General features: G+C 36.6%; 2 protein-coding genes across 5 annotated transcripts in view; one reads left to right on the top strand and one right to left on the bottom strand.

The window, feature by feature from the left end:
* The window catches only part of vlc (disks large-associated protein 2), a 47065-nt gene extending 30523 nt beyond the window's left edge, over positions 1-16542 (bottom strand). The window contains exon 1 of the mRNA XM_088264696.1: positions 16337-16542. The gene's annotated coding sequence lies outside the window, so the exon portion shown is untranslated. The remainder of the gene's footprint in view (positions 1-16336) is intronic.
* Positions 16543-18077: 1535 nt separating this feature from the next.
* LOC148306598 (uncharacterized) lies at positions 18078-23126 on the top strand. 4 transcript variants are annotated; one of them, XM_088264703.1, is made up of 4 exons: positions 18078-18628; positions 19591-20216; positions 21174-21573; positions 21987-23126. In XM_088264703.1, exons 3-4 carry the CDS (start codon positions 21189-21191, stop codon positions 22874-22876), a joined length of 1275 nt encoding a protein of 424 aa, XP_088120829.1. In that variant the 5' UTR covers positions 18078-18628; positions 19591-20216; positions 21174-21188; the 3' UTR covers positions 22877-23126. The 4 variants fall into 4 exon arrangements, with proteins under 4 accessions (XP_088120829.1, XP_088120830.1, XP_088120827.1 ...); XM_088264704.1 differs by lacking the exon at positions 19591-20216; XM_088264701.1 differs by having other exon boundaries at positions 19591-21573.
* The last annotated feature ends 614 nt before the right edge of the window (positions 23127-23740 follow it).

Below are 23740 nucleotides of genomic sequence, written 5' to 3'. Positions count from 1 at the left end.
CGACCCGCCTTCCTTAGTTTGCTGGATAGTGCTCATCTCAGCCTTGCACCTTTTCCTCATATCACCATTGGAACATCTACCATACATGGTCTTGCCGCACTGAGAGATGGCATCCCGACTGCATCCAGTCTACTCTCATCCTTCCCAAACCATCCCAACCCGCCTTCCTTAGTTTGCTGGATAGTGCTCATTTCAGCCTTGCACCCTTTCCTTATATCACCATTGGAACATCTACCATGCATGGTCTTGCCGCACTGAGAGATGGCATCCCGACTGCATCCAGTCTACTCTCATCCTTCCCAAACCATCCCAACCCGCCTTCCTTAGTTTGCTGGATAGTGCTCATTTCAGCCTTGCACCCTTTCCTTATATCACCATTGGAACATCTACCATGCATGGTCTTGCCGCACTGAGAGATGGCATCCCGACTGCATCCAGTCTACTCTCATTCTTCCCAAACCATCCCGACCCGCCTTCCTTAGTTTGCTGGATAGTGCTCATCTCAGCCTTGCACCCTTTCCTCATATCACCATTGGAACATCTACCATACATGGTCTTGCCGCACTGAGAGATGGCATCCCGACTGCATCCAGTCTACTCTCATCCTTCCCAAACCATCCCAACCCGCCTTCCTTAGTTTGCTGGATAGTGCTCATTTCAGCCTTGCACCCTTTCCTTATATCACCATTGGAACATCTACCATACATGGTCTTGCCGCACTGAGAGATGGCATCCCAACTGCATCCCGTCTACTTTCATCCTTCTTTGAGCGGATTCTATAATTCGGATTGAAATAGACGACTCGAGCCAGTCGGCAGCATAGACGGATGCATTAGCATTGATTCCCACTCTTAATTTACCTTTGATGACGTCATAAAAGGTCGCCACCCCCCCTCATACCCCCCCCCTCTACTCGCTATACCAGTCATTGTCAAATGTCGGCGCGGGATGTCGCGAGCTTTGCCTGAATAGATTTTTGTCACGATGTTGGTTTATTGGCTAATAAATTAATATGAAAAATCACAAGACTATCGATAAAATTCTCATTGAAATCTGTAGGGAACTAAAGGAGATATGAAGGTTTAAACTTTACATATTTTAATAAAACGAAAAACGTGCGTTCGCTCGCATACGGCATCAAATTTTCGTCATCGAACGTTTTATGACGTCACATGGTTTATTGGCTATGGTTTATAGAGCTGTGATAGTAGTAGTGTGGATTGTTTGTTTACCACTACACTAGCATTTGTGTTATACAAATATGAGGGGAGGGTGGACCGTAAACATCAACAAATAGAGCCGCCAATAATTTAGTAACGTTACCAATATTAAAATAACTCCATCGTTTCTGTGGCGTCACACATTACCAACTTACGAAAACAACGCATTTACGAAGGCGAATTTTTCACAAGCTAATGATGAATGAAAATATTGATTATATCGGCTGTTATAAACACTTCACGAGTCTAATACAATCCTTTATAGGTTGAGTATGTTAAATTAGATATTCCTCCCGTCTGACAAAGATCCATTATTGAATCGCGGCCCAAAAATTTTCACTCCAAAAAACATTAAAAAGGTTGTTTTTCTTATAATTTTCTCATTTAAAAGATTTTTCTGTATTTGATTAAATTACCTAAAGTCCAAGTGACTGAAATCTAGCTACAGCTTATGCAACACCGCTTATCGTGACCCTACTTAGGCTTAAACTTTTTAAGTTTTATAGCCTATGCCTACTCGTGAGTGGATTTTACTCTTTATGTTTAAATTGACTATAATTTCATGTAATTCATGAGTGAAAATTCTTGGCAAAAAGCGCCTTTTGGGGACCGCTGGCATCGGCGTGCGCCGAGGCATTCGATCGCTATAAATAGTGAGAGGGGAGTGCATTTGTTTTATTTCCGTTTCTATCACACATGTGTGTGGGACTTAGCGCCTTTTCGGACGGGTGCCACCGCCCTATATGGCGGTGGCGCATTCCTGTCGCCTGACACTCGATTTCGGGACGCGACCATCTCGGCGAAGGAATATCGCATTTAACATACTAAAGAACAGGGATACTGAACCTTTTTGAGACTGAGTACCATTTTTTTCTCTATATAATATCTTTAATCTAATAACTTATAATAAACGTCTGAGACATTACTATTTATCCTTAGAATCCTAACTGTCAATCAAACCTCCTCCCTCTACCTCCTTCCCTAAACTCCCTTTTTTCTTTTGTCTTCCTTATTAATATCAATTAATTATTTATGTTTTTTTTAAATGATCAAGTACTATCTACCCTCTGATTGCGAACAGCTATATATGGTATCAAACGTTTTGATCAATATCACAGTCTATTTTTGATTGGCTGGAAAATATTTCTTTTTGGCAATAAGCTCGCCAATGTACTTAATTCTCTCTACATAAAGTTTAAATAAATAAATAAAAATAATAATATGACAGTTCTCGTCAGATCTTTGTGACGCGGATCTGACTTGGGAGGATGCAAGGGAGCTGGCAGCCGACAGAAAAGCCTGGAGACAGTTTGTGGACTCCATATGCTCCACTCAGGGAGCGAATACGGTTTAATAATAATATGTCACGTGGCATTTGCCATAGAAATAAAAATGCATCTATTGTCAATGTAACTTCAGATTTTTAATATAAACAAGGCATTAATACACCGTTAAAAGTACTAATTACTTATACATATGTAGAAATCAGCAGAAATCAGTGAATTATATTTTGAATTCGTAAGTTATTATTAACTTTGTGGTATGGTAAAATAAAGTTCTCCTTATCAATCATCGTTCACTTTGCGTAATACCACTTAAAACCCCATAAAGTTTTTACAATTACTATTTTACGAGGGAGGGCAATTGAAAAGAGAAAAAAATCCCGAACTCTTTTCTAGTGGAAAGAAAGTTCTGCTGATGACAGTCAGCAGTCCGCCTTCTCCTGAGGAGCGCAACGTGGTTTTCTCCCAGCAATGAGCAAATGCTGACAAGTTCCCGACTGGCCCACACTAGATTATCCCTCCTGCTCCCAACACAGATTCAAATAAAAACATATTTATTTAGTTAGAAGAAACAAAAATCCACTTAATGATCTATAAACCTTGTACATAATAAGCAAGGTGCACAATAAATGCAGTATTTTAAATATTGAAAGCATTAACTTTGTGGATTAAAGTGATATATTATTTTGAGAAATAAAAAGACTTTATTTTTTGATCCACTCACAATTTTCTTAAAAACCAACTAGTTTCGGCAACAACCTGTTGCTATCTTCAGGGCTTATTTTATGACAGGGTTTAGTTTGGTCATAAAATAACCCCTGAAGGGGCAACAGGTTGTTGCCGAAACTAGTTTTTTTTCTAAAAATGTGAGTGGATAAAAAAACAATGACTTTTTATTTCTCAAAATAAAATAATAAACGCTATCCCATCTAAAAAAAAACAAGAGAAAATAGCAAGTGATATTGTGTGGCGATTCTAGTGTAGCGCCACCAATCAGCGATTCCACGTCACACTGCGTAAGCAGCCTTAGTGCGTAATAATAGACACACGCTCACATAAGGACACTTTTAACTATGAATACACACTCACATACATACATAAAAAATCACATTGTAGAAACATAAAGCACTAGATAGCGTTTTAATGGTCAGCATGCTCGGCTACCGTTCTGGAGATACCGGGTTCGATTCCCAGGGAAGTCAAATAAATATATATGATTTCTCACATTAGTAATTATTCAATATTACCCTGGACTGGTACCTAAAGCGGAGGGCTGATCACCTTTCCTTCGTGTGTTAATGATCAAGATGCGTTTATATGATGCAGTTTAATATAAAAAACTTCAAAGGATTCATACGCGAGCGTGTACTAATCTGGGTATGTAACCCTGAGCGCCCCGGACGCCACTGCCATCCTCCTCTTCCCACTAACTTGCAGCCGTTTGACAAAATCGTAAATGATCTACATTTTTGATCTCAACATAGATGAAGAAGAATATGGAAGTGTGGAAATTTACAGGGCGCAAGACCGTCTTTGGCTTGGTTAAGTGCTCACTTTACAGACGTGTAACATTCGCCAATGGACAGATTCTCCGCTTAATAAAAGCTTTCCTCATCCCACCATACATGGCTACTGTGAACTCGCGCATACTGTGTTACAGGTTTGATCAATACATCTAGAAGTTTCGAAAATTTGAGTAGTGTGGTTGTCAATCATGGGTAGAATTGTGAATGTTGCACGTGTGTAAAGTGATCACTTAAACCAGCCTATGACGGTCGTCAGCCCCGTAAATGCCCAGACTTCCATATCTTCTTCATCTTTGTTGAGATGTCAATTATGTAAGAAATTACTCTTAAGCGGAGATAATCCAGATTTGTGAACAAGTATTTGGACGCACTCAAAATGTTGAAAAGAATCCATCCCACCATATTCTGCATGTGATTTGAAAGCGTAGGAAGAAACGACCAACCAACGTGGCTTGGTTCTTTGTGCAATAACTTTCTCCGGGCGTGGGAATCATCTCAAGAGCTTGATGACAAAATGCGCCAACTCCATCGGCGACAATTTTCGACATGTCATTTGATAAAAAAAAAAAAAAAAAAAAAACTGTCTACTGGTTTGAGTCTACTACGATATTTTTCATATTATTTTTTGACATCTCAACATAGATGAAGAAAAATATGGAATGTATTAACTAAGTAAAACTTAAATTAAAAATGGATAGATTTTACCACAAAGTGACTGCCGAATCAATTAATGAAAACATGTCTGGGCATTTACATAGGCTGGTTTAAGTGACGGTCGTAAGCCCCGTAAATACCCAGACTTCCATATTCTTCTTCATCTTTGTTGCGACATCAAAAAATAATGTGAAAAATAACTCATTTAATTGGAGATAATCCAGATTTGTGAACAAGTATTTGGACACACTCAAAATGTTGTCACGATATTTTTTTATATCGGGTGTTTATTGAGAGATTTACAAATTCAAATTTCTCGCAATAAATTGATGGTGGCACCGGCCGTGTGGCATGTTGCGCCATCTTGTTGAAACCACAGCACTTTTATCATATCAATGCCATTCAACTCAACACACCTTTCTTGGTTTGGTGGATAATACTCATCTCAGCCTTGCATTATTTCCTTATTTCACCATTCTCATACATCTATCCTACACCGTATTGCTGCACGTTCGTCTAAGAGATCGCATTCCTACTGCGTTCGGTATGCTTTCATCCTTAGATCCGAGAATCTAAAGTGCCCTATCACCGCGTGCGGAGAGGAGGATGACTTTTTTTCGGAGATGTTTTAGGGAAATTGGAGTTGGTTCACATTGACTCTAAGCATGCATCCGCGCGAGTGGGTTTGGGAAGGCGTCCGTGGCCATTTCGAAACTCCGCACCGCACAATGGATCCATTCTTGGGGCCACTGACTAGCCTTGTCGTATCAGTGACCTCATTTTTGGCGATAAGTGCCACGAATTCACAAAAAATCGAGAAATATTACACCTTTTAAATTTTGAAAAAGTTGTAAAGAAAAAACTAATTGAAAGGAAAGGTATGAAACTAAGTAAATTTACTTCCTGCTAACTTAGAATCAATGAAATGTATAAACTCACGCCTCTAGCGAGGCAGCGAGTGTTTTTGCCTAGAATTTTCACTCATGAATTACATGAAATTATAGTAACTTTAAACATAAAGAGTAAATCCACTCACGAGTAGGCAAAGGCTATAAAAATGAAAAAGTTGAAGCCTGAGTTGGGTCATTATAAGCGGTGTTGCATAAGCCGTAGCTAGATTTCAGAGTCACTTGGACGTTGGATAATTAAAAAAAAAAGCTACGGAACATTTTGGTGTGTTTGGGCACACTTGTTCACAAATCTGGATTTTCTCCAATTTTAGGAATTATTTTTCATATTATTTTTTGACATCTCAACATACATAGATGAAGAATATGGAAGTCTGTGCATGTGTGGGGCTTACGACCGTCATAGGCTCGGTTAAGTGATCACTATACACGCGTGTAACATTCACCAATTCACCAACGATTGACAACCACACTACTCAAATTCTTGGAACTTCTATTTGATACATGGTTCAATTTCGAAACATAGGGCTTGAATCGCTAGAATTTAAATAGAAAAAAATAACAATATGAAAGGTAAAGAGTTCAAAAGAGGAGGAGACACGTTTGCTCCCAAACACGGCCGGTCGCGTTCTGTATTTGTACGTTTGATATCTCAGCCTTGAATGAATATTACAAGGAAAAGAGACCGGGACCACAAGAACGGTGACCAAACGCGCTGATCACTCTACTACGGACGTAATCACTTAAACCAGCCGTGTAAATACCCAGACTTCCACATTCTTCTTCATCCATGTCGAGATGTCATATTTTGTTCTCTCCTAATCAACCGCGCCGTTTGCAGATCCTACACTAATCTCTGAGCGTGTCTGGATGGTGCAGAAACCGGTTATCAGCGCACAATGGAGCTGGTGACATTCGCTCTAAGGTCATGTGACGCATCCGAGTGGAAAATGACGCAAAGTGACGCAAAGAGCAAAGTCCTCGGATGCAGTCATCGACGTGAATAAACAAACTCACTTATCAAGAAGGAGACAACAGTATGCGAGTGAAACAATAGAACCATCCAGACTCCCCCACATTGCACTGCACGGCCAACCCCAAGGTAGACCGCCAAAGAGATGGATCGACAGCTGGGAATCGACATCGCGGGAGGCTAATCCATTTCAAAAACAGGCCACAAGGCCTACACCAAGAAGAAAAATAATAATCAAGATACACGACACGTCTAAATAGAGACGAAGTTTCTTCTTATACGGGCGACCCACTGTTGCGCAAAAACCAATAATAAAATAAGTTACATTTTGATATCTAAACGTACCTGTTTTTAAGAGGGATTTTTTTTGTTTTTTGTAATTTGCGGCCTGTTTTTAAGAGGGATTAGCCTCCTGTGATGTCGATTCCCAGCTGTCAATCCATCTCTACCCTGGGGTTGGCCGTGCAGTGCAATGTGGGGAGTCTGGATGGTTCCATTCTCCTCACACGCGCATATCATTGTCTCCTTCGTTGCCTTCCCCACCTAACGACATCTTCCATCTCGCATATTTCCCTGATCCTGGTGTTCCTTATTCTATTTCGTAAACTCTTGCCTTTTAGTCCGCCTCCGTAGTGTAATGGTCAGCACGCTCGGCTACCGTTCTGGAGGTCCCGGGTTTGATTCCCAAGGGGAGAAAAATAAATATAAGTAATTTTTTCACTGTAATATTTATTCAATATTACCCTGGACTGGTACCTGAACCAGAGGGCTGATCACCTTTCCTTCATGTGTAAAAGATCAAGATAACACTGCGTTTATATAACGCAGTGCCCTATGCACCATTGGGGTGCGGATAAGGGTTTAAAGAAAATAGACTCTTGCCAGATATGCTTCTTAGACTCTTCATTTCTGCCACTCTTAGCGCGCGTTTTGTCACCGCGGTGTCCGCTCTGCATTCGATCCCATATCGCTCACTCCTTTCAACAACGTCAAATATCAAAAAACTTGATTTTTTAGGAGATCGTTTTTAAAGTTTAAAAATATAATACAAAGTATTAAAAATAAATATCAAGCCACTTATTGAACTGTTTACTGTACAACACATCTTTTTAGGTAAAATCTGAATATTTTTTCTCCATTTGAAAAATATTTAGTATATTTAAAAAAAAAACAATTAAACAATACATTTACTTTAAAATGCAAAAACAACACCTTCTGCCCTGTAGCGGGTAAATATTAAGTTAAAAATATGCCGCTTTCGCTGGGATATAGTACATTTTCTGGGCATTCCGAAAATATGCACAACTGAAAATTGACGATTTTTGATATATGACGTTGTTGAAAGGAGTGAGCGATATGTCATGATGGGTAGCGCGCAAGTTTTAAATACCAAGTTCGACATTTTAGCGAGCGTGTGTTAATAAGAAGTTGTCGACATTAAAATAATATGCAGAACAAAATTAGATAACCGGTTATAAAGATGTATTTTACCATCGAAACCCACGGAGAAACGTGTCAATATTTTAAAAATCCAATAAAGTTTATGCAAATAAGTACATACATATATCGCTCACTCCTTTCAAGAACGTCATAAATCAAAAATCGACAATTTTCAGTTGTGCATGTTTTCGGAATGCCCAGAAAATGTACTATATCCCAGCAAAAGCGGCATATATTTAACTTAATATTTACCCGCTACGGGGCAGAAAGTGTCGTTTTTGCATTTTGAAGAAAAGGTATTGTTTAATTATGTTTTTAAATATACTAAATATTTTTCAAATGGAGGAAAACCTTCAGGTTTTAGTTTAAAAGATCTGTTGCACAGTAAAAAGTTCAATAAGTGGCTTGATATTTATTTTTGATACATTGTATTATATTTTTAAACTTTAAAAACGTTCTCCTGAAAAATCCAGTTTTTTTATGACGTTCTTGAAAGGAGTGAGCGAAATAATACTTAGTACATTAACTGCCAAAAGCCGAATTGGTGTTAGGTCGTTTACGGTTGGTAGCGAAAAGTCGAATAGTCGGTTTTTGATAGTTGATCATATAAAAATCACAATAATCAAAGGATTGGCACAGAAATTATGAATATATTGTTAATTGCTTGTATTTTTAGCTGTAAGTAAAATATTTTCTTGGTTTTTAGGTCCACCTCTGGAGTGTAATGGTCAGCACGCTCGGCTACCGTTCTGGAGGTCCCGGGTTCGATTCCCAAGGGGGGTAAAATAAATATTATAAGTGATTTATTCACTGTAATATTTATTCAATATTACCATGGACTGGTTGGTACCTGAAGCGGAAGGCTGATCACCTTTCCTTCATGTGTAAACGATCAAGATAACACAGCGTTTATATGACGCAGTGCCCATTGGGTGCGGTTGAGGGTTTTATTTTTATTTTTTTATGTTAAGTCTTTAAAAAATTCGTTGGTTAATAAAATGTTAAGGTCCAGATAGATCTCACTGTGAATTAACATTCAAAAGCTTTCATTATCTCTGTCACTGCCAATCTAGATATATACCAGTTTGTGAAACCACCACCAAGTTTCTAGAAGTGCCCCGGTGTAGGCAGTGAAAGGAATCGGTAGTTTACAACATTTTGAGTGTGTCCAAATACTTGTTCACAAAATCTGGATTATCTCCAATTACAGGAGTCATTTTCACATTATTTTTTGACATCTCATCAAAGATGAAGGAGAACATGGAAGTCTGGGCATTTACGGGGCTGACGACCGCCATAGGCTGATTTAAGTGCTCACTTTACACGCGTGTAACATTCACCAATTCTACCCATTATTGACAGCCACACTACTCAAATTCTTGGAAGTTCTATATTTATATGAACCAATTCAGAAACGTTGTTATTGAATCACTAGAATTTCACTAGAGACATCTATTGGTGAGATGAAAAGAAGCTTTTTATTGAGCGGAAACTCTTTTATTATTATGTGAGGTCCGAATCCTGGATTATAATGGATTATTATTGGTCAGTAGCTAGTTAGTTCAGTCAGTCATTGTTGGCAGTCCGATGTTGGCCGGCATACAGACGCCTCCACAGCCCCGACCAGCACGGACATTTGCAGAGAATGCTCAGTCATCGCGTAGACCGACTGTCGAGACATACATAGCTGAATTAGCCCAATAACTGAATTTTGATCGAGTGGCCTTGATGGAAGATGTGAACGCCATTTTGGCGGTCAGTGTAACGGAGGTGGCGTGCAGGGCTCAGAGGCAAAGCAGTGCAAGCGACATTTATTAACCTAGCCAAAGGTATGGAAGCGAAGCATGGAGTTGGCAAAAGAAGGATGTAAGTAGACTGAATGCAGTCGAAATGCGATCCCTCAGACGAATGTGTGGCAAAACGATGTTTGATGGATGTTGGAATGACGAAATAAGGAAAGAATGTAAGGCTGAGATAAGCATTATCGATAAAATTAAAAAAGGTGTGTTGAGATGGTTTGGACATGTGGAACGTATGAGTGAAGAAAGAACGTTTAAACAAATTTATGACTCGAATGTAGTTGGAAAAAGAAGCAGAGGAAGACCGAGGAAAACTTGGCACGATCGGGTATGCCAAATACTTGAAAGCGGTCAGGTTAGGAGTCGTAACAATCGGCGGGTATGTATGGGGAGATGCATGAACGTGGAAGAGGCGAAGAATGTTTGCAAGGACAGAGTGGTCAGGAGTCGTTATATTCGTCGGGTATGTATGAGGAGATGCGTGAATGTAGAAGAGGCCAAGAATGTTTGCAAAGACATGATGTCTCCCCGCAGGGGTAGGCAGAGAGAATAGAGCGCCACACCACTCTGTCCTTGCAAACATTCTTCGCCCCTTCCACGTTCATGCATCTCCTCATACATACCCGCCGATTGTTACGACCCCTAACCTGACCACTTTCAAGTATTTGGCATACCTGATCGTGCCATGTTTTTTTCGGTCTTCCTCTGCTTCTTTTCCCAATAACATTTGCCTCATAAATTTGTTTTACCGTTCTTTCCTCACTCGTTCGTTCTACATGTCCAAACCATTTCAAAACACCTTTCTTAATTTTTCCCATTTATATTTTTTCAATTGTTTCTATTAAATATGCTTTTTACCTTATGTTTTTTATATGCCCATTTATTATACCTGTTTATTGTTTTATATTTTGCCATGTATTAGTTTTGTTTAATTATATTTTTAATCTTTAACATTTTTATTTTGTTTTTTGATATATGACGCTATTGAAAGGAGTGACCGATATGTACGTATATATGTATATTTAAAAAATATATATGAATATTTTTATGTCGCATCGAGACGCGAACTTGCGAATTGGGCATAACTGCCTCTAGTAGAAGCATCAGAAAGGGTGTGGCAGTCTATCCTCCGCTTAGAATGGCACTTTCGTTACGGTAGGCTAAACAGGGTGCCGCCCGTCATCCTGCGCTAATAATTCGCAAAGATATATATATATATATATATTTATATATATATATATATATATATATATATATATATATATATATATATATATATATATATATATATATATATATATATATATATATATATATATATATATATATATATATACATACATTATTCGCCTCTTCCGCACTCGTACATACCCGCCGAATACTCCGACACCCGACCTAACCATGCCCTAGTATTTGATATCCTTATATCTGATTATGCTAATTTTTCCTTAGTCTTCATGTCCGCCTCCGTAGTGTAATGGTCAGCACGCTCGGCTACCGTTTTGGAGGTCCCGGGTTCGATTCCCAAGGGGGTAAAATAAATATAAGTGATTTTTTCACTGTAATATTTATTCAATATCACCATGGACTGGTAAGCGGAGGGTTGATCACCTTTCCTTCATGTGTAAACGATCAAGATAACACTGCGTTTATATGACACAGTGCCCTATATGGGGTGCGGATAAGGGTTTTATTATTATTTACTTCAGAAAATATCATTTTAATTTTATTATTTTAGCTCATAATTAGAACAGAAAATTTATTTACAACATTTAGAGTGTGTCCAAATACTTGTTCACAAATCTGGATTATCTCCAATTATGAGTTATTTTACATATTATTAGTTCGACATAAAAAAGTAACGACTACTTATGTATTGTAATTTTTTGCACATGAATTTTATTCGACCAGCAACCGGGTTTTGTCGTAAACGACATGATCAGACTGGTTGCTGGTCAAATAAAATGAATGTGGAAAAAAACTACATAGATATAAGAAATTTCAGTTCAAAACTTTAAGAAAAAAAATTATTAAAAATAATATAAAAAATAGCTCCTACATCTAATGGATTTTTCTCACGATGTTGGTTTATTGGGTAATAAATTAATATGAAAAATCACAAGTCTATCGGTAACTTTCTTATTGAAATCTGTAAAGAACTAAGGGAGATATGGAGGTTTAAACTTTAGATATTTCAATAAAACGAAGAACGGACACCGCTATACGTCATAAAATTTGACGTCATCGCGTGTGTTATGTGGAGCTGTAATAGTAGCAGTGTGGACTTGTTTATGCGACGTCATTCGTTACCAACTTACGAAAACAACGTGTTTACGAAGGCGAATTTTGCAAAAGAAAATGATGAATGAAAATATTGATTATATCGACTGTTATCAATCCTTTATAGGTTGAGTATGTTAATTCAGATATTCCTCCCGAGCGATAATACCCCACTGAAGATAAACCAGATTTGTGGACAAGTGTTTGGACACACTCTGCTCCCAGCGTTCACTCTCCTTTCTACATCTTATCTGTTCACTTCACACGATGATGAAGAGAAAGATTAATGAATGGATTTACCATGGATGAGCTCTTTAAGTGAAACGGCTGTGTCGGGCTTTGAATTTTAGTTGCCTTTTACTAGAATAATAATAATGATACAGTCGTACCTCGATATAACGGACCTCTTTTCAACGAACTTCAGATATAACAATCAAAAAATCTGGTCAAACGTATTTTTTTTTCCAATTTTTATTTTTATTTATTCATCTAATATATTTACATTTTTATTTATAACATAATACATTTGAATCATTTATACATATGGAGAACGTTTATATTTCGATTCGCTGTGCCTCTCCATAAAAGAGTCTGTGCTCTTGTGCTTGGAGAGGGACTTACACTCGTGGTTTAATGTTATATACTTAATAAAAGATATTATAGTTTTTTATATATATATTTTTTTAGATTTAAATGTATAGAGCTTTAATTTTTTCTTAAGTATTTTTATATCATCTATTTTTTTATTTCTTTAGGGAGTTTATTGAAATGTTTGATTGGCAAATATTTGAAGTTTTGCTGAAATTGCTCGGTGTTGCATTTTGGAGTAGAAAAATCGTTTGAGAATCTCGATGATAATTTTTTTGTTAAATTGAAATAGTTGTCACCCTTTAGTTAATTCAAACATTTATCCGCACCCCAATGGTGCATAGGGCACTTCATCATATAAACGCGGTGTTATCTTGATCGTTAACATATGAAGGAAAGGTGATCAGCCCTCCGCTTCAGGTACCAGTCCAGGGTAATATTATTAATTTATTTTTTAAATTAAAAAGAGAAATACTTGTGTTTTTTATTATTTACACAAATATTTCAATTTCATACTATGTATGTGAGCCTAAGCGGCTCATTATTAGAAATAGGTATCAAATTGTGGTAGAGTGGGTTCGAACCGAGAAACTCTGATTCAAGAGTCCGCAATACTAACCACGGGACCACAACCCGACATAATATAACCAAAATTAAACAAGGTTATTGGATTGAATTCTACTTTTATTTACATAAGAGAGTATATATGATAATATGTGACACGTTTCGTCTTTTTAAGACATTATTTTTTGACATCTCATCAAAGATGAAGAAGAATATGGAAGTCTGGGTATTTACGGGCCTGACGACCGTCATAGGGTGGTTTAAGTGATCACTTTACACACGTGTAACATTCACCAATTCTACCCATTATTGACAGCCACACTACTCAAATTCTCGAAAGTTTTATATAAGTATATGAACCCATTTTGAAACATTGTTCTTGAATCACTAGAACTTCATTAATTGATTCGGCAGTCACTTTGTGGTAAAATCTATCCATTTTTAATTAATGTTTTACCTAGTAAATACCACTATTTCTTAAAATCTACTGTGACACGAGTTTCGATGCATTCCGCATCATACGGTGTTTGAAAATGATGCGGAATGCATCGAAACACGTGTCACAGAAGATTTTAAGAAATAGTGGTATTTACTAAGTAAAACATTAATTAAAAATCACTAGAACTTCACTAGAGACATCTATTGGTGAGATGAAAACAAGATATGTGAACAAGTATTTGGGCATTATCAAACACTACAAAATAATAAGACAAAATGCGTCACATATTATCATATATAGGGTCCGCCATCTAAAGTTTTTTTTTTCAACTAGTGCTTATTTCGTGAATGGTAACACTTAGCTCATGTCTGATTTGACAGATAATTAGTTTTATCCTTCCGCTGAGCGAATATGGTTGTGTATACGCTTGAACAACGCTGGGAAATATTGCGACATTACTTTGAAAATCATGGTAATGTTGCAGAATGTGTGCGAAAATTGCGTACGGTTTTTGGAAGAAGAGAAGCACCGTCAGCTCCGTATGTTCGTTATCTTGTGAAAAAAGTGAAAGAAACTGGCATCCTCATCGATAAACCAAAGCGTGAAAAGCCAAAAACAGTGCGTACACCCGAGAATATCGATGTTGTGGCAGAAAGTGTGCGTGAAGCGCCATCAACATCAATTCACCGTCGTTCTCAACAATTGAACATTTCGGAGACATCATTGAGACGAATTTTGCATAAAGACCTTGGTATGACGCCATACAAAGTCCAATTGGTTCAGGAGTTGAAGCCAACTGACCATCCAATGCGTTTTCGCTTCGCTGAGTGGGCCTGCGATCGACTTACAGAAGATGCCGATTTTGCCAAAAAAATCATCTTTTCGGATGAAGCTCATTTTGATCTTGGCGGGTATGTAAACAAGCAAAATTGTCGTATTTGGGGCACAGAAAACCCGCACGCATACATTGAAAAGCCGGTACACCCAAAACGAGTCACTGTTTGGTGCGGATTTTGGTCCAGAGGCATAATTGGGCCATTTTTCTTTGAAAATGAGCAAGGAGTGGCCGTTACAGTCAATGGCGATCGTTATCGGGCCATGTTGAACGGATTTTTGTTCACAAAAATTGAAGAGGAGGATATTGGCAACATTTGGTTTCAACAGGACGGCGCTACGTGCCACACAGCCGAAGCTACACTCGATGTTTTTTATAGCATTTTCAAAAAAAAAAAGTTATTTGGCGGACCCTATATATGTAAATAAAAGTAGAATTCAATCCAATAACCTGCTTTAATTTTAAATATATTACCCAAAATTTTTAAGTGGAATTCTAACAACTGTCTGCAGTTACAATGAATGATTTATTTAAACCTATTTTAATATAACGGACTGGCTTTAACAGACACCCCCTCCACCAATTTAGTCCGTTATATTGAGGTTTAACTGTACTTATTCGTAAGAAAGATGAACGTAAAAATGAATTATTTCGTGGATAATAGAATTTCGTAGAAATAGTGCGACACGATCATTTCACCGGACGCAGGGGTAACAGAACGGAAACATCAACAAATTCTAACATCTCAACATAGATGAAGAAGAATATAGAATGTATGTATGAATTTTTAAATAAAAAAAAGATTTTTTGAGTCTACTAAGTTGTATTTTATTTTTAAAAAAAACACACATGATAATTAATATCGTGACAAAATTAACTGTCCAAAACTTAAGCTTATCTCAGCTTTGGATTCCGTTTTTATATCACCATCGGAACGTTACCATACATGGTTTTGCAGCACTGAGAGATCGCATTCCGACTGCATCCAGTCTACATTCATTCTTCTTTTGCCAACTCCATGCTTAGCTTCCATACATTAGGGTTGGAACCGGGACTCCTTTGTGTACTGCTAGTTATAACTTTCGGTGATAATGTATACAAAAAATATTTTCATACAAGTTTTTATTTTTTTCATTCAAACCCTTACCGCACCCAATGGTGCATATGGCACTGCATCATAAAAACGCAGTCTTATCTTGATCGTTAACACATGAAGGAAAGGTGATCAGCCCTCCGCTTCAGGTACCAGTTCAGGGTAGTATTGAATAAATATTAGAGTGACAAAATCATTCATATTTATTTGAACCCCCCCCCCCCCTGGGAATCGAACCCGGAAACTCGAGAACGGTAGCCGAGCGTGCTGACCATTACACTACGGAGGCGGATTTTCATATATTGCATTTATTATCTTATACCTGACGAGTAGAACTGATCACCTTACCTTTTTGGTTATCAACGATTAAAGAAAATACCGCATACATACGATGCAGTGCCCTATGCACCATTGGGATAGCGGCTATATTTTAGTGTAGGAGTTATTTACAATACTGACGAAATAATAAAAGTATTGAATTAAGTTTATTGACTTCTTTTCAAAAGTAGAATTTGTGACGTTTTTTGCTTTCGGACCGTTCATTTGGACAATCTGTGTCAATTCGATACAAAAAGACGCAAATGTCTGCAGTGAAAATATAAATATATACATAAAACATTCCGAACGAGTGCGTACATTTAATATATACATCAAATAGAACAAAATAAAAGAAATATTCGACCGAAAAGGTAAATTCATTGGTGTTATGCGATGATACTCAGGTCGGAACTTACCGAATGTTTTCACGAATAAATCCGATTATAAACACACTGCGAGCACAAGTTCTCGTTCATAAGATCATTTTAACTATGCACTTTCACAATTTAACTTTAAACCGATCGGTTGTTGCAAAAATCACGCCCAATTTACGAATAAAACACGTCCACGCACGCCCGATCACACGTCAAAAATATTAGCTCTCCGCCATCTTGGAATTCGGAACTGCTGTTCGATTGCCTCTGAAACAGAGCGTTAAGTCAAATATATTGCGATTTACTAGAGAATTGGTGTAAAAAAAAATATCAATAAAAATTATGATACTATGACAATGAACGTGCAATTTTAATTAAAGGTACTCGTACACCTTAACTGTGTACAAGTTATATGAGCTAATACGAGAACGGATATGCAACCTTGAGAATTGGGACTTTTTTTCATGTAACGCGTTGGAACGGCGCCCCGACACTTTTATTCACAGAGATTAAAAAAAATATATCATAAAAAAAATAGATCATATATCAATAAAAATTATGATTCTATGACGATGAACGTGCAATTTTAATTAAAGGTACTCGTACACCTTAACTGTGTACAAGTTATATGAGCTAATACGAGAACGGATATGCAACCTTGAGAATTGGGACTTTTTTTCATGTAACGCGTTGGAACGGCGCCCCGACACTTTTATTCACAGAGATTAAAAAAAATATATCATAAAAAAAATAGATCATATATCAATAAAAATTATGATTCTATGACGATGAACGTGCAATTTTAATTAAAGGTACACCTTAACTGTGTACAAGTTATATGAGCTAATACGAGAACGGATATGCAACCTTGAGAATTGGGACTTTTTTTCATGTAACGCGTTGGAACGGCGCCCCGACACTTTTATTCACAGAGATTAAAAAATATATCTCATAAAAAAAAAATAGACGACCCAGTGTTTGTGCTTACGTGATTACAATCTTTGTTTATATAATTCGTTGAAATGATAAAATATAGTATTGTTACTTTTTTGTGTAAAAAAACTCAAGTTACTTATTGCCGTTACTGATATTTTTCTTTCCCAACGCACTTTTCCTCCTCTGTTTCTTCTTCTTCTGTTCGTATCATGTCAGGTCCCCCGGACATCGACTACCATTTAAAAGTATTGTCTTTTTTTCCTTTTTCATATAACACTTATGTCCTTCATCCTGAACTACATCTGTTTAATAAACTATATCTCGTAAAATGTATTGTACTGGATGCCTTTATGTTATAAAGATTAAATCAACCTGGCGTCAATGTACTATTTGGATGAGGGTACATAATTTGTTTATTAAATAATTTAAACTAAAATAAATGAACACAATATTAACAAAATTCGTGACCGCATTCATATAAGAATCTGGAAGAAGGATCGATAATCTTTATAAATTAACGATCAAAGTAAGTAAATTCCGCGTTTACAGAAATGTTGGTTGCGTCAAATAACGCGTTTATGATTTTTTACTTATAGCCTTTTGTCAGTAACACGAGTAAATGTAATTTTCTTTTGTAGTATTGCCATCACTACTCGCACTATATAAAATAAAAGAGATGTACAAAGAACTTACGTCTGCAAGATTTCTAGACACCTGTTTTATCGATATGTTCTTTTTAAGTTGCAAGATGATTGTGGTCTATGGCAGCTACAGACGGAGCTGGTTCTGTATTGTCTCTGGTCCATCACGTTCATTACTTAATCTTTGGTTTGTGCTGTGTGGCCTTGTGCTTACCATATGTAAGTCATTGTTTTAATAATATTTAGAACAATCATAGCATTGTTAAAAAGTTCATAATAACTGTTACATTTTCCATCTAGAAAACGATTGTTTTTCCACGACAATAAGTGTTCTTTTGAAACTGGTTCCAGCATATTGAGAATAATCATGAATCTTTTTCCTGTCGAGAAATCTTTTTCCACTGTAAGGTGGAGCCCATTTCATCCTTTGCCAAAGCTGAACCGGATGATGCAGAAGAGGATGCTCTCCTACTCTCTGTCGGGGAAGAGGTAAAACAGTGTTCTGCCGACTTGTCGTACTCCGGGATTATTTACCAGGGAGATCCCGAAGGAATAATCAGGAAGGATGATAAAAGCATTGATATTCTGCATACTGAAAAACACATGAGCGAAGATCCAGATATATCGGGGATCAGTGCTGATTTACAATACAAAGTTAAATATAGCAATACCATGATGTTCACTGAGATAGATATTGACCATCCTGATGTTAAACAAGAATGCATGGATTCTTTAACCAGACATGATGTCGATAAAAGTAAGTAATAATACTGTGCAGCAAATAATAATTTAAAAAATCTTTGTTGTAGCTACATCAATAGTAAGTTAAATTCTTCTCCTCCACAAATATTTATTCAGCAAGTCATGAAATTTATCAAATATATGATCTAAATGATCTCTCGATATGAAGTCTAAACGATTGCTACATAATACTGGCCATCTTTTCGGCTACAAAATCCTCTTGATTTACTACTATTAACCCACACAAATAGTGCATAAGGCACTTCATGGATCGTTAGTTATAGGAAGGCGAGGTGATCGGTTCTACGGTCCAGATCTGAATAACACCTGTTTTTTCCAAACCTTACTAAAAAATCCCATTTTTGTTTTCAGATTAAGTTAAAAGTGCAGTGTTAAGTTATGGACACTGTGTGTGCCTACAAGGTGTCAACATGGTTTCTGTATTTAAAATCACAGTTCATTAAAATAACCCTATGGACGCTGTGCGTGCCAACATGTTTTCTATATGGTTTCCATACAAATGATAACCACCCATCAGAATCCCCTATGGAAGCTGTGTGTGCCTACAAGGTGTCAACAAAACCAACATGTTTAGAATTCACAAGTAAATCTCTTTTAAATATTCTCGGGAAAACGACATCGCGCTCAAATAAACGGAATACAGAGTTACATAAAATGTCAGGTCATGCTGGAAATAAACTATTCTTTTGCTTCAAGTGTGATTATAAGAGTCCACGGGAAAATAGGTTTAAGTTGCACATGTGTACTCACACTGGTGAGAAACCATTATGTTGTTCAGTTTGTAATTATAAATTCTCAGCGAAATGGAATTTAACGAAAAACACATTAACTCATACTGATAATAGATCATTTTCTTGCTCACAGTGTGATTACAAATATTCAGCGAAACGGAATTTCAACAGACACATGCTCGAGAAAAACCGTTTTCAGTATTAAAGAGATGAACCATGATTTTAGCCTTTGGCGGCCCGTTGGAAGGCAGCCAGCTGAAAGACTTGGGGGTCGTTTGTTAATTCGAGATGTCCTGGGCGGGGATATACTCTATGATCTACGATTGGAACCTTGGAGGGGTCCCGGGATTCAGTCCCATCGGAAGACGGACAGCGGTCATTGAGTTGCAGGATCCTGGCGTACCGTAGTGACGATGGATGTCCAAGATGTGGCGGCTTCTCCGCGTCTGGAAGGATGGGCGGCCATGGTTGGCATACATTGGCGTTCCTAGATGGTCTACGATGATGAATGTAACATAATTTAATTATTACGTAACGTATTAAATAATTACGTAACGCTGGCTACCTCGTGTTTTGGAGACACACTTGCACTTCACTCCCGGTTTTCCAACTTCGACTGTCGATGAACTACTTCGGACTCCAGACTCAAGGGACATACGGGTCGATATCTATTATTGATTGGATTTTCAGTAGACTCCACCTAAAAGAATTATGTCCTAATGTGTTTAATAAATATTGATTTTCTGAAACCGATAGTTACGAATAAGAGTTTATAAAAGTGGTATTATACAAAGTGAATAGTGGATGATAAGAAGGGTGTTGAAAAAAAAAACTTTATGGAAAGATATTTGTGTAAGTGATTACTTAAATTTTTTTCTTTAATATACTACTTACTTTGCTTTTTTATATGCCTATTTATTGTACCTTTTATTTCTTTGTATTTTACATTGTGCCTGTGTTTTTTTTATTTGTTACCTACTGTCTTATCTGTTTTTCAGTGTTTATTAAAAACAATTATTTACATAAATAGTTTACATTTATTTATAGAACAATTAAAAACAAATAAAATATTTTTTGTGGAGACCCACCAAGCCACCGTGTGTGTCTTGTCGTTGGAGTTCTTTTTAAATACATTTTTTATTGTTTACATCCATTTTAACCCAATATACATGCAAAAAAGACAGAGAAAATTGAGAATATAAACTTTTTTACAACTTTCATAGAATTAACACTTGATCATTTACCAGTTTACATTTTGCCTTTATTCCATACTTTATTTTGACCTCTAACTTCCGTCAGCCATTGTTAATCCCTATGTCCTAAAATGAGTAATGGAAATTACTCTTCGGGAATATTATATATGAGATTTTTGCAAACAATATCTTGAAATAAATCAAATTCAATAAATAACAGTCAATTTGTAGTTACGAAGGTACGCATATTATGTATAATTTGAGTAAGTACCTACTACTGGGATTGTAATATACTAGGTATATTGTCTATGACAAATATTATTGTCTACGTGACTCGCGGAGTGGCGTCTGTCAGTTGAGTTCACCGTCCCAAATCGTATTTCAGCTCAAAACCAATGTTTGTTCCTTGGTTGGAGTATTATTGGAATAAATAAATGGTCCCACTATTTAAAAACCACTATAATTTTTTTAATGCTTTAATAACGAAGCATTAAGATCCTGAAATTAATAAATTGTTAAATTTTTCCTCATTGTAACGTTCGTAAAAACCTTAATCGGTTTCGGGTTGTTGATATACAAGATAAATAAATGTCCAATTTGTATTTTACTCTTGTAGAGTATTGAAGAATAGATGGAGCTAGTAAGAGGGATAGTAAAGGTTGAACTGGGGACTTGCGATGTGGAAGGGGGTATTCTCCGATCTGAGGATACTACGGGATCACCATGTCTCAATGTACTTAAAAGTGAACCAAAGTCTGATGGCGTTATTAATATTATTTCACATGGTGGAGATGTACCGCATTCAGCTATTAAGAAGGAGATTTATTACCCAGAAGTTCCTATTATCAAGGAGGAACCTGCAACTGATTTTGAGTGTGGTGATATCCTGCACACTGGGGAAATCATAAAGGAAGAGCCAGCCTTACCAGGGACCAGTACAAAATTACACTTCTCCGATATTGAAATAACTTATCCCGATATTAAACAAGAATGCTTGGAATCTCGCAGTACTAAAGGTAACTCTAGTTAGTAATATTTATAATTTTATGATTATTCTTAAAGAAAACAGCACAGATATCTACATTTATATATTCCTCTCTCCATGCTTGCTTCGAGGCTCCATCAGCTCCCCTATCGTTTTTTTGTCATTGGTATTGTGAAATAAATAAATTACGAAGCATTTCTTGACAGAATTAGTCGAAGAGTTGCTATTTTCTACTGAAAGAAACTTCAGGACTTAGCTTAAACAATGCTTAGCTCAAACAATCTTTTAGGTTGATTTTTTTTATTTCTTCTCGTTAATAATTTTTTTACAGACTTTACATAATAAAGTAACAATATGTTTTCAATTCATTTGTCCACGTTAATCTTTCTTTTCGATTGTTTGTATAGCTCTAAATTTAAATCTCATTGTAAGTTTTATTTTCAGATTTGGAGACGACCAAAAAAATAATGACGGTTGAAAAACCATTCTCGTGCGCAGAATGTGAGCACAGGAGTTCACGGAAAGGGGATTTAGTAAAACACATGTTCATTCATACTGGCGAAAAACCGTTCTCATGTTCGGATTGTGATTTCAAATGTGCTGCTAGAACTACTTTAAAAACACACATGCTAAGGCATACTGGCGAGAAACCATTTAAATGCTCAAAGTGTCAATCGAGGTTTGCAATAAAACATCATTTGAAAGCACACATGTTAACTCATACGGGTGAGAAGCTGTTCTCATGTTTACAGTGTGAATATAGATGTTCAACAAAAGGATGTTTAAAAAGGCATATGTTAACTCACGATCTTGAGAAACCATTTAAATGCTCAGTATGTGAATACAAATGTTCGCTTAAATGTATTTTAAATCAACATATTTTAATTCATACTAATAGGAAACCGTTCGCGTGTTCAGAATGCGAATATCGGTGTTTGCGGAAGACGGATTTGAGGAGACACATTTTATCTCACACTGGCGTGAAACCGTTCTCATGTCTTGTATGTAAATTTAAATGTTCTGTTAAAAGTAATTTAATCCAGCACATGGCAACTCATACTGGTAAGAAACCGTTTACATGCCCGGAATGCAATTTTAGAACTTTGCAGAAAGCATATTTGAAAATTCACGTGTTGACTCACACTGGCGAGAAACCCTTTTCATGTCCAGATTGCGAGTTCAAATGTTCACAGAAAGGGGGTTTAAAATCACACATGTCAATCCATACTGACGAGAAATCGTTCTCTTGCACAGTATGCGATTTCAAATGCTCTCGGAAACGTATTTTGAATAAACACCTGTTAACTATTCACATCAATAACCCTCAAAAGTGAAAAATCACCGTCACGTGTTTTGATCACCCTACGTTCATATATTTAACGAACAAAATTACTGCTTCGCCACGGTGCAGTTACCTATGTTCTATTCGGTGTGCATAAAGGCAAGAAGAAGAAAGTCATCATAGTGTACATGAGATATTTCTTATCCGAAAATAATAGATTTATATTATCCACTGACACTTCGTGATGGAATTGCATTTTTAATTTATTATTAGATTAAAACCAATATTTTTAGCTTTTCCACTTTTTTATTTGACCAGCGACCGGGTTTCGTCGTTACCGACATCACCAGTCTGATGATGTCGGTAACGACGAAACCCGGTCGCTGGTCAAATAAAAAAGTGGAAAAGCTAAAAATATTGGTTTTAATCTAATAATAAATTCGAAAATAATAGTTTGTACTTTTTTAAGTCCCGGAATGTTTTGATTTTAAGAAGATTATTCATATCGTGGGTATACTGTAAAAAACGTTAACTCTAAAATCCCTGTTTTAGTAATCCTTGTTATTTCAATCTTTTAGCCTGAATAAAATATCCGCTATTAAACTTAAAGTTGAATTTACTTTTGAACCACACATATGTGACATTTTAAACTACTTAGTCTATTTTCCTCGTTTATAAAACGTTGAAAACTTTATAGTATGCATCATTAAGTCAAAATTGCATATTTTCGAGTTATCGTTTTTTGCCAGTACACCCACGACATATTGGATATGCTATTCAGCAATTTGATAATAATTTTGGATAATTTATGAAGCACAATTTTCGGTAACTTACATAACTAAGTAATTTTTAAGTGTGTATGGCAATTAAATAATAATATGTGTATGAGTGTTTTTACTTAATACATAACTGTTAT

The sequence above is a fragment of the Brachycentrus maculatus genome, unplaced genomic scaffold (assembly GCF_059751285.1).
Source record: "Brachycentrus maculatus isolate JH-2025_06_01 unplaced genomic scaffold, ASM5975128v1 h1tg000236l, whole genome shotgun sequence".
NCBI lineage: Eukaryota > Metazoa > Arthropoda > Insecta > Trichoptera > Brachycentridae > Brachycentrus > Brachycentrus maculatus.
This window is presented reverse-complemented; position numbering and strand designations above follow the sequence as displayed.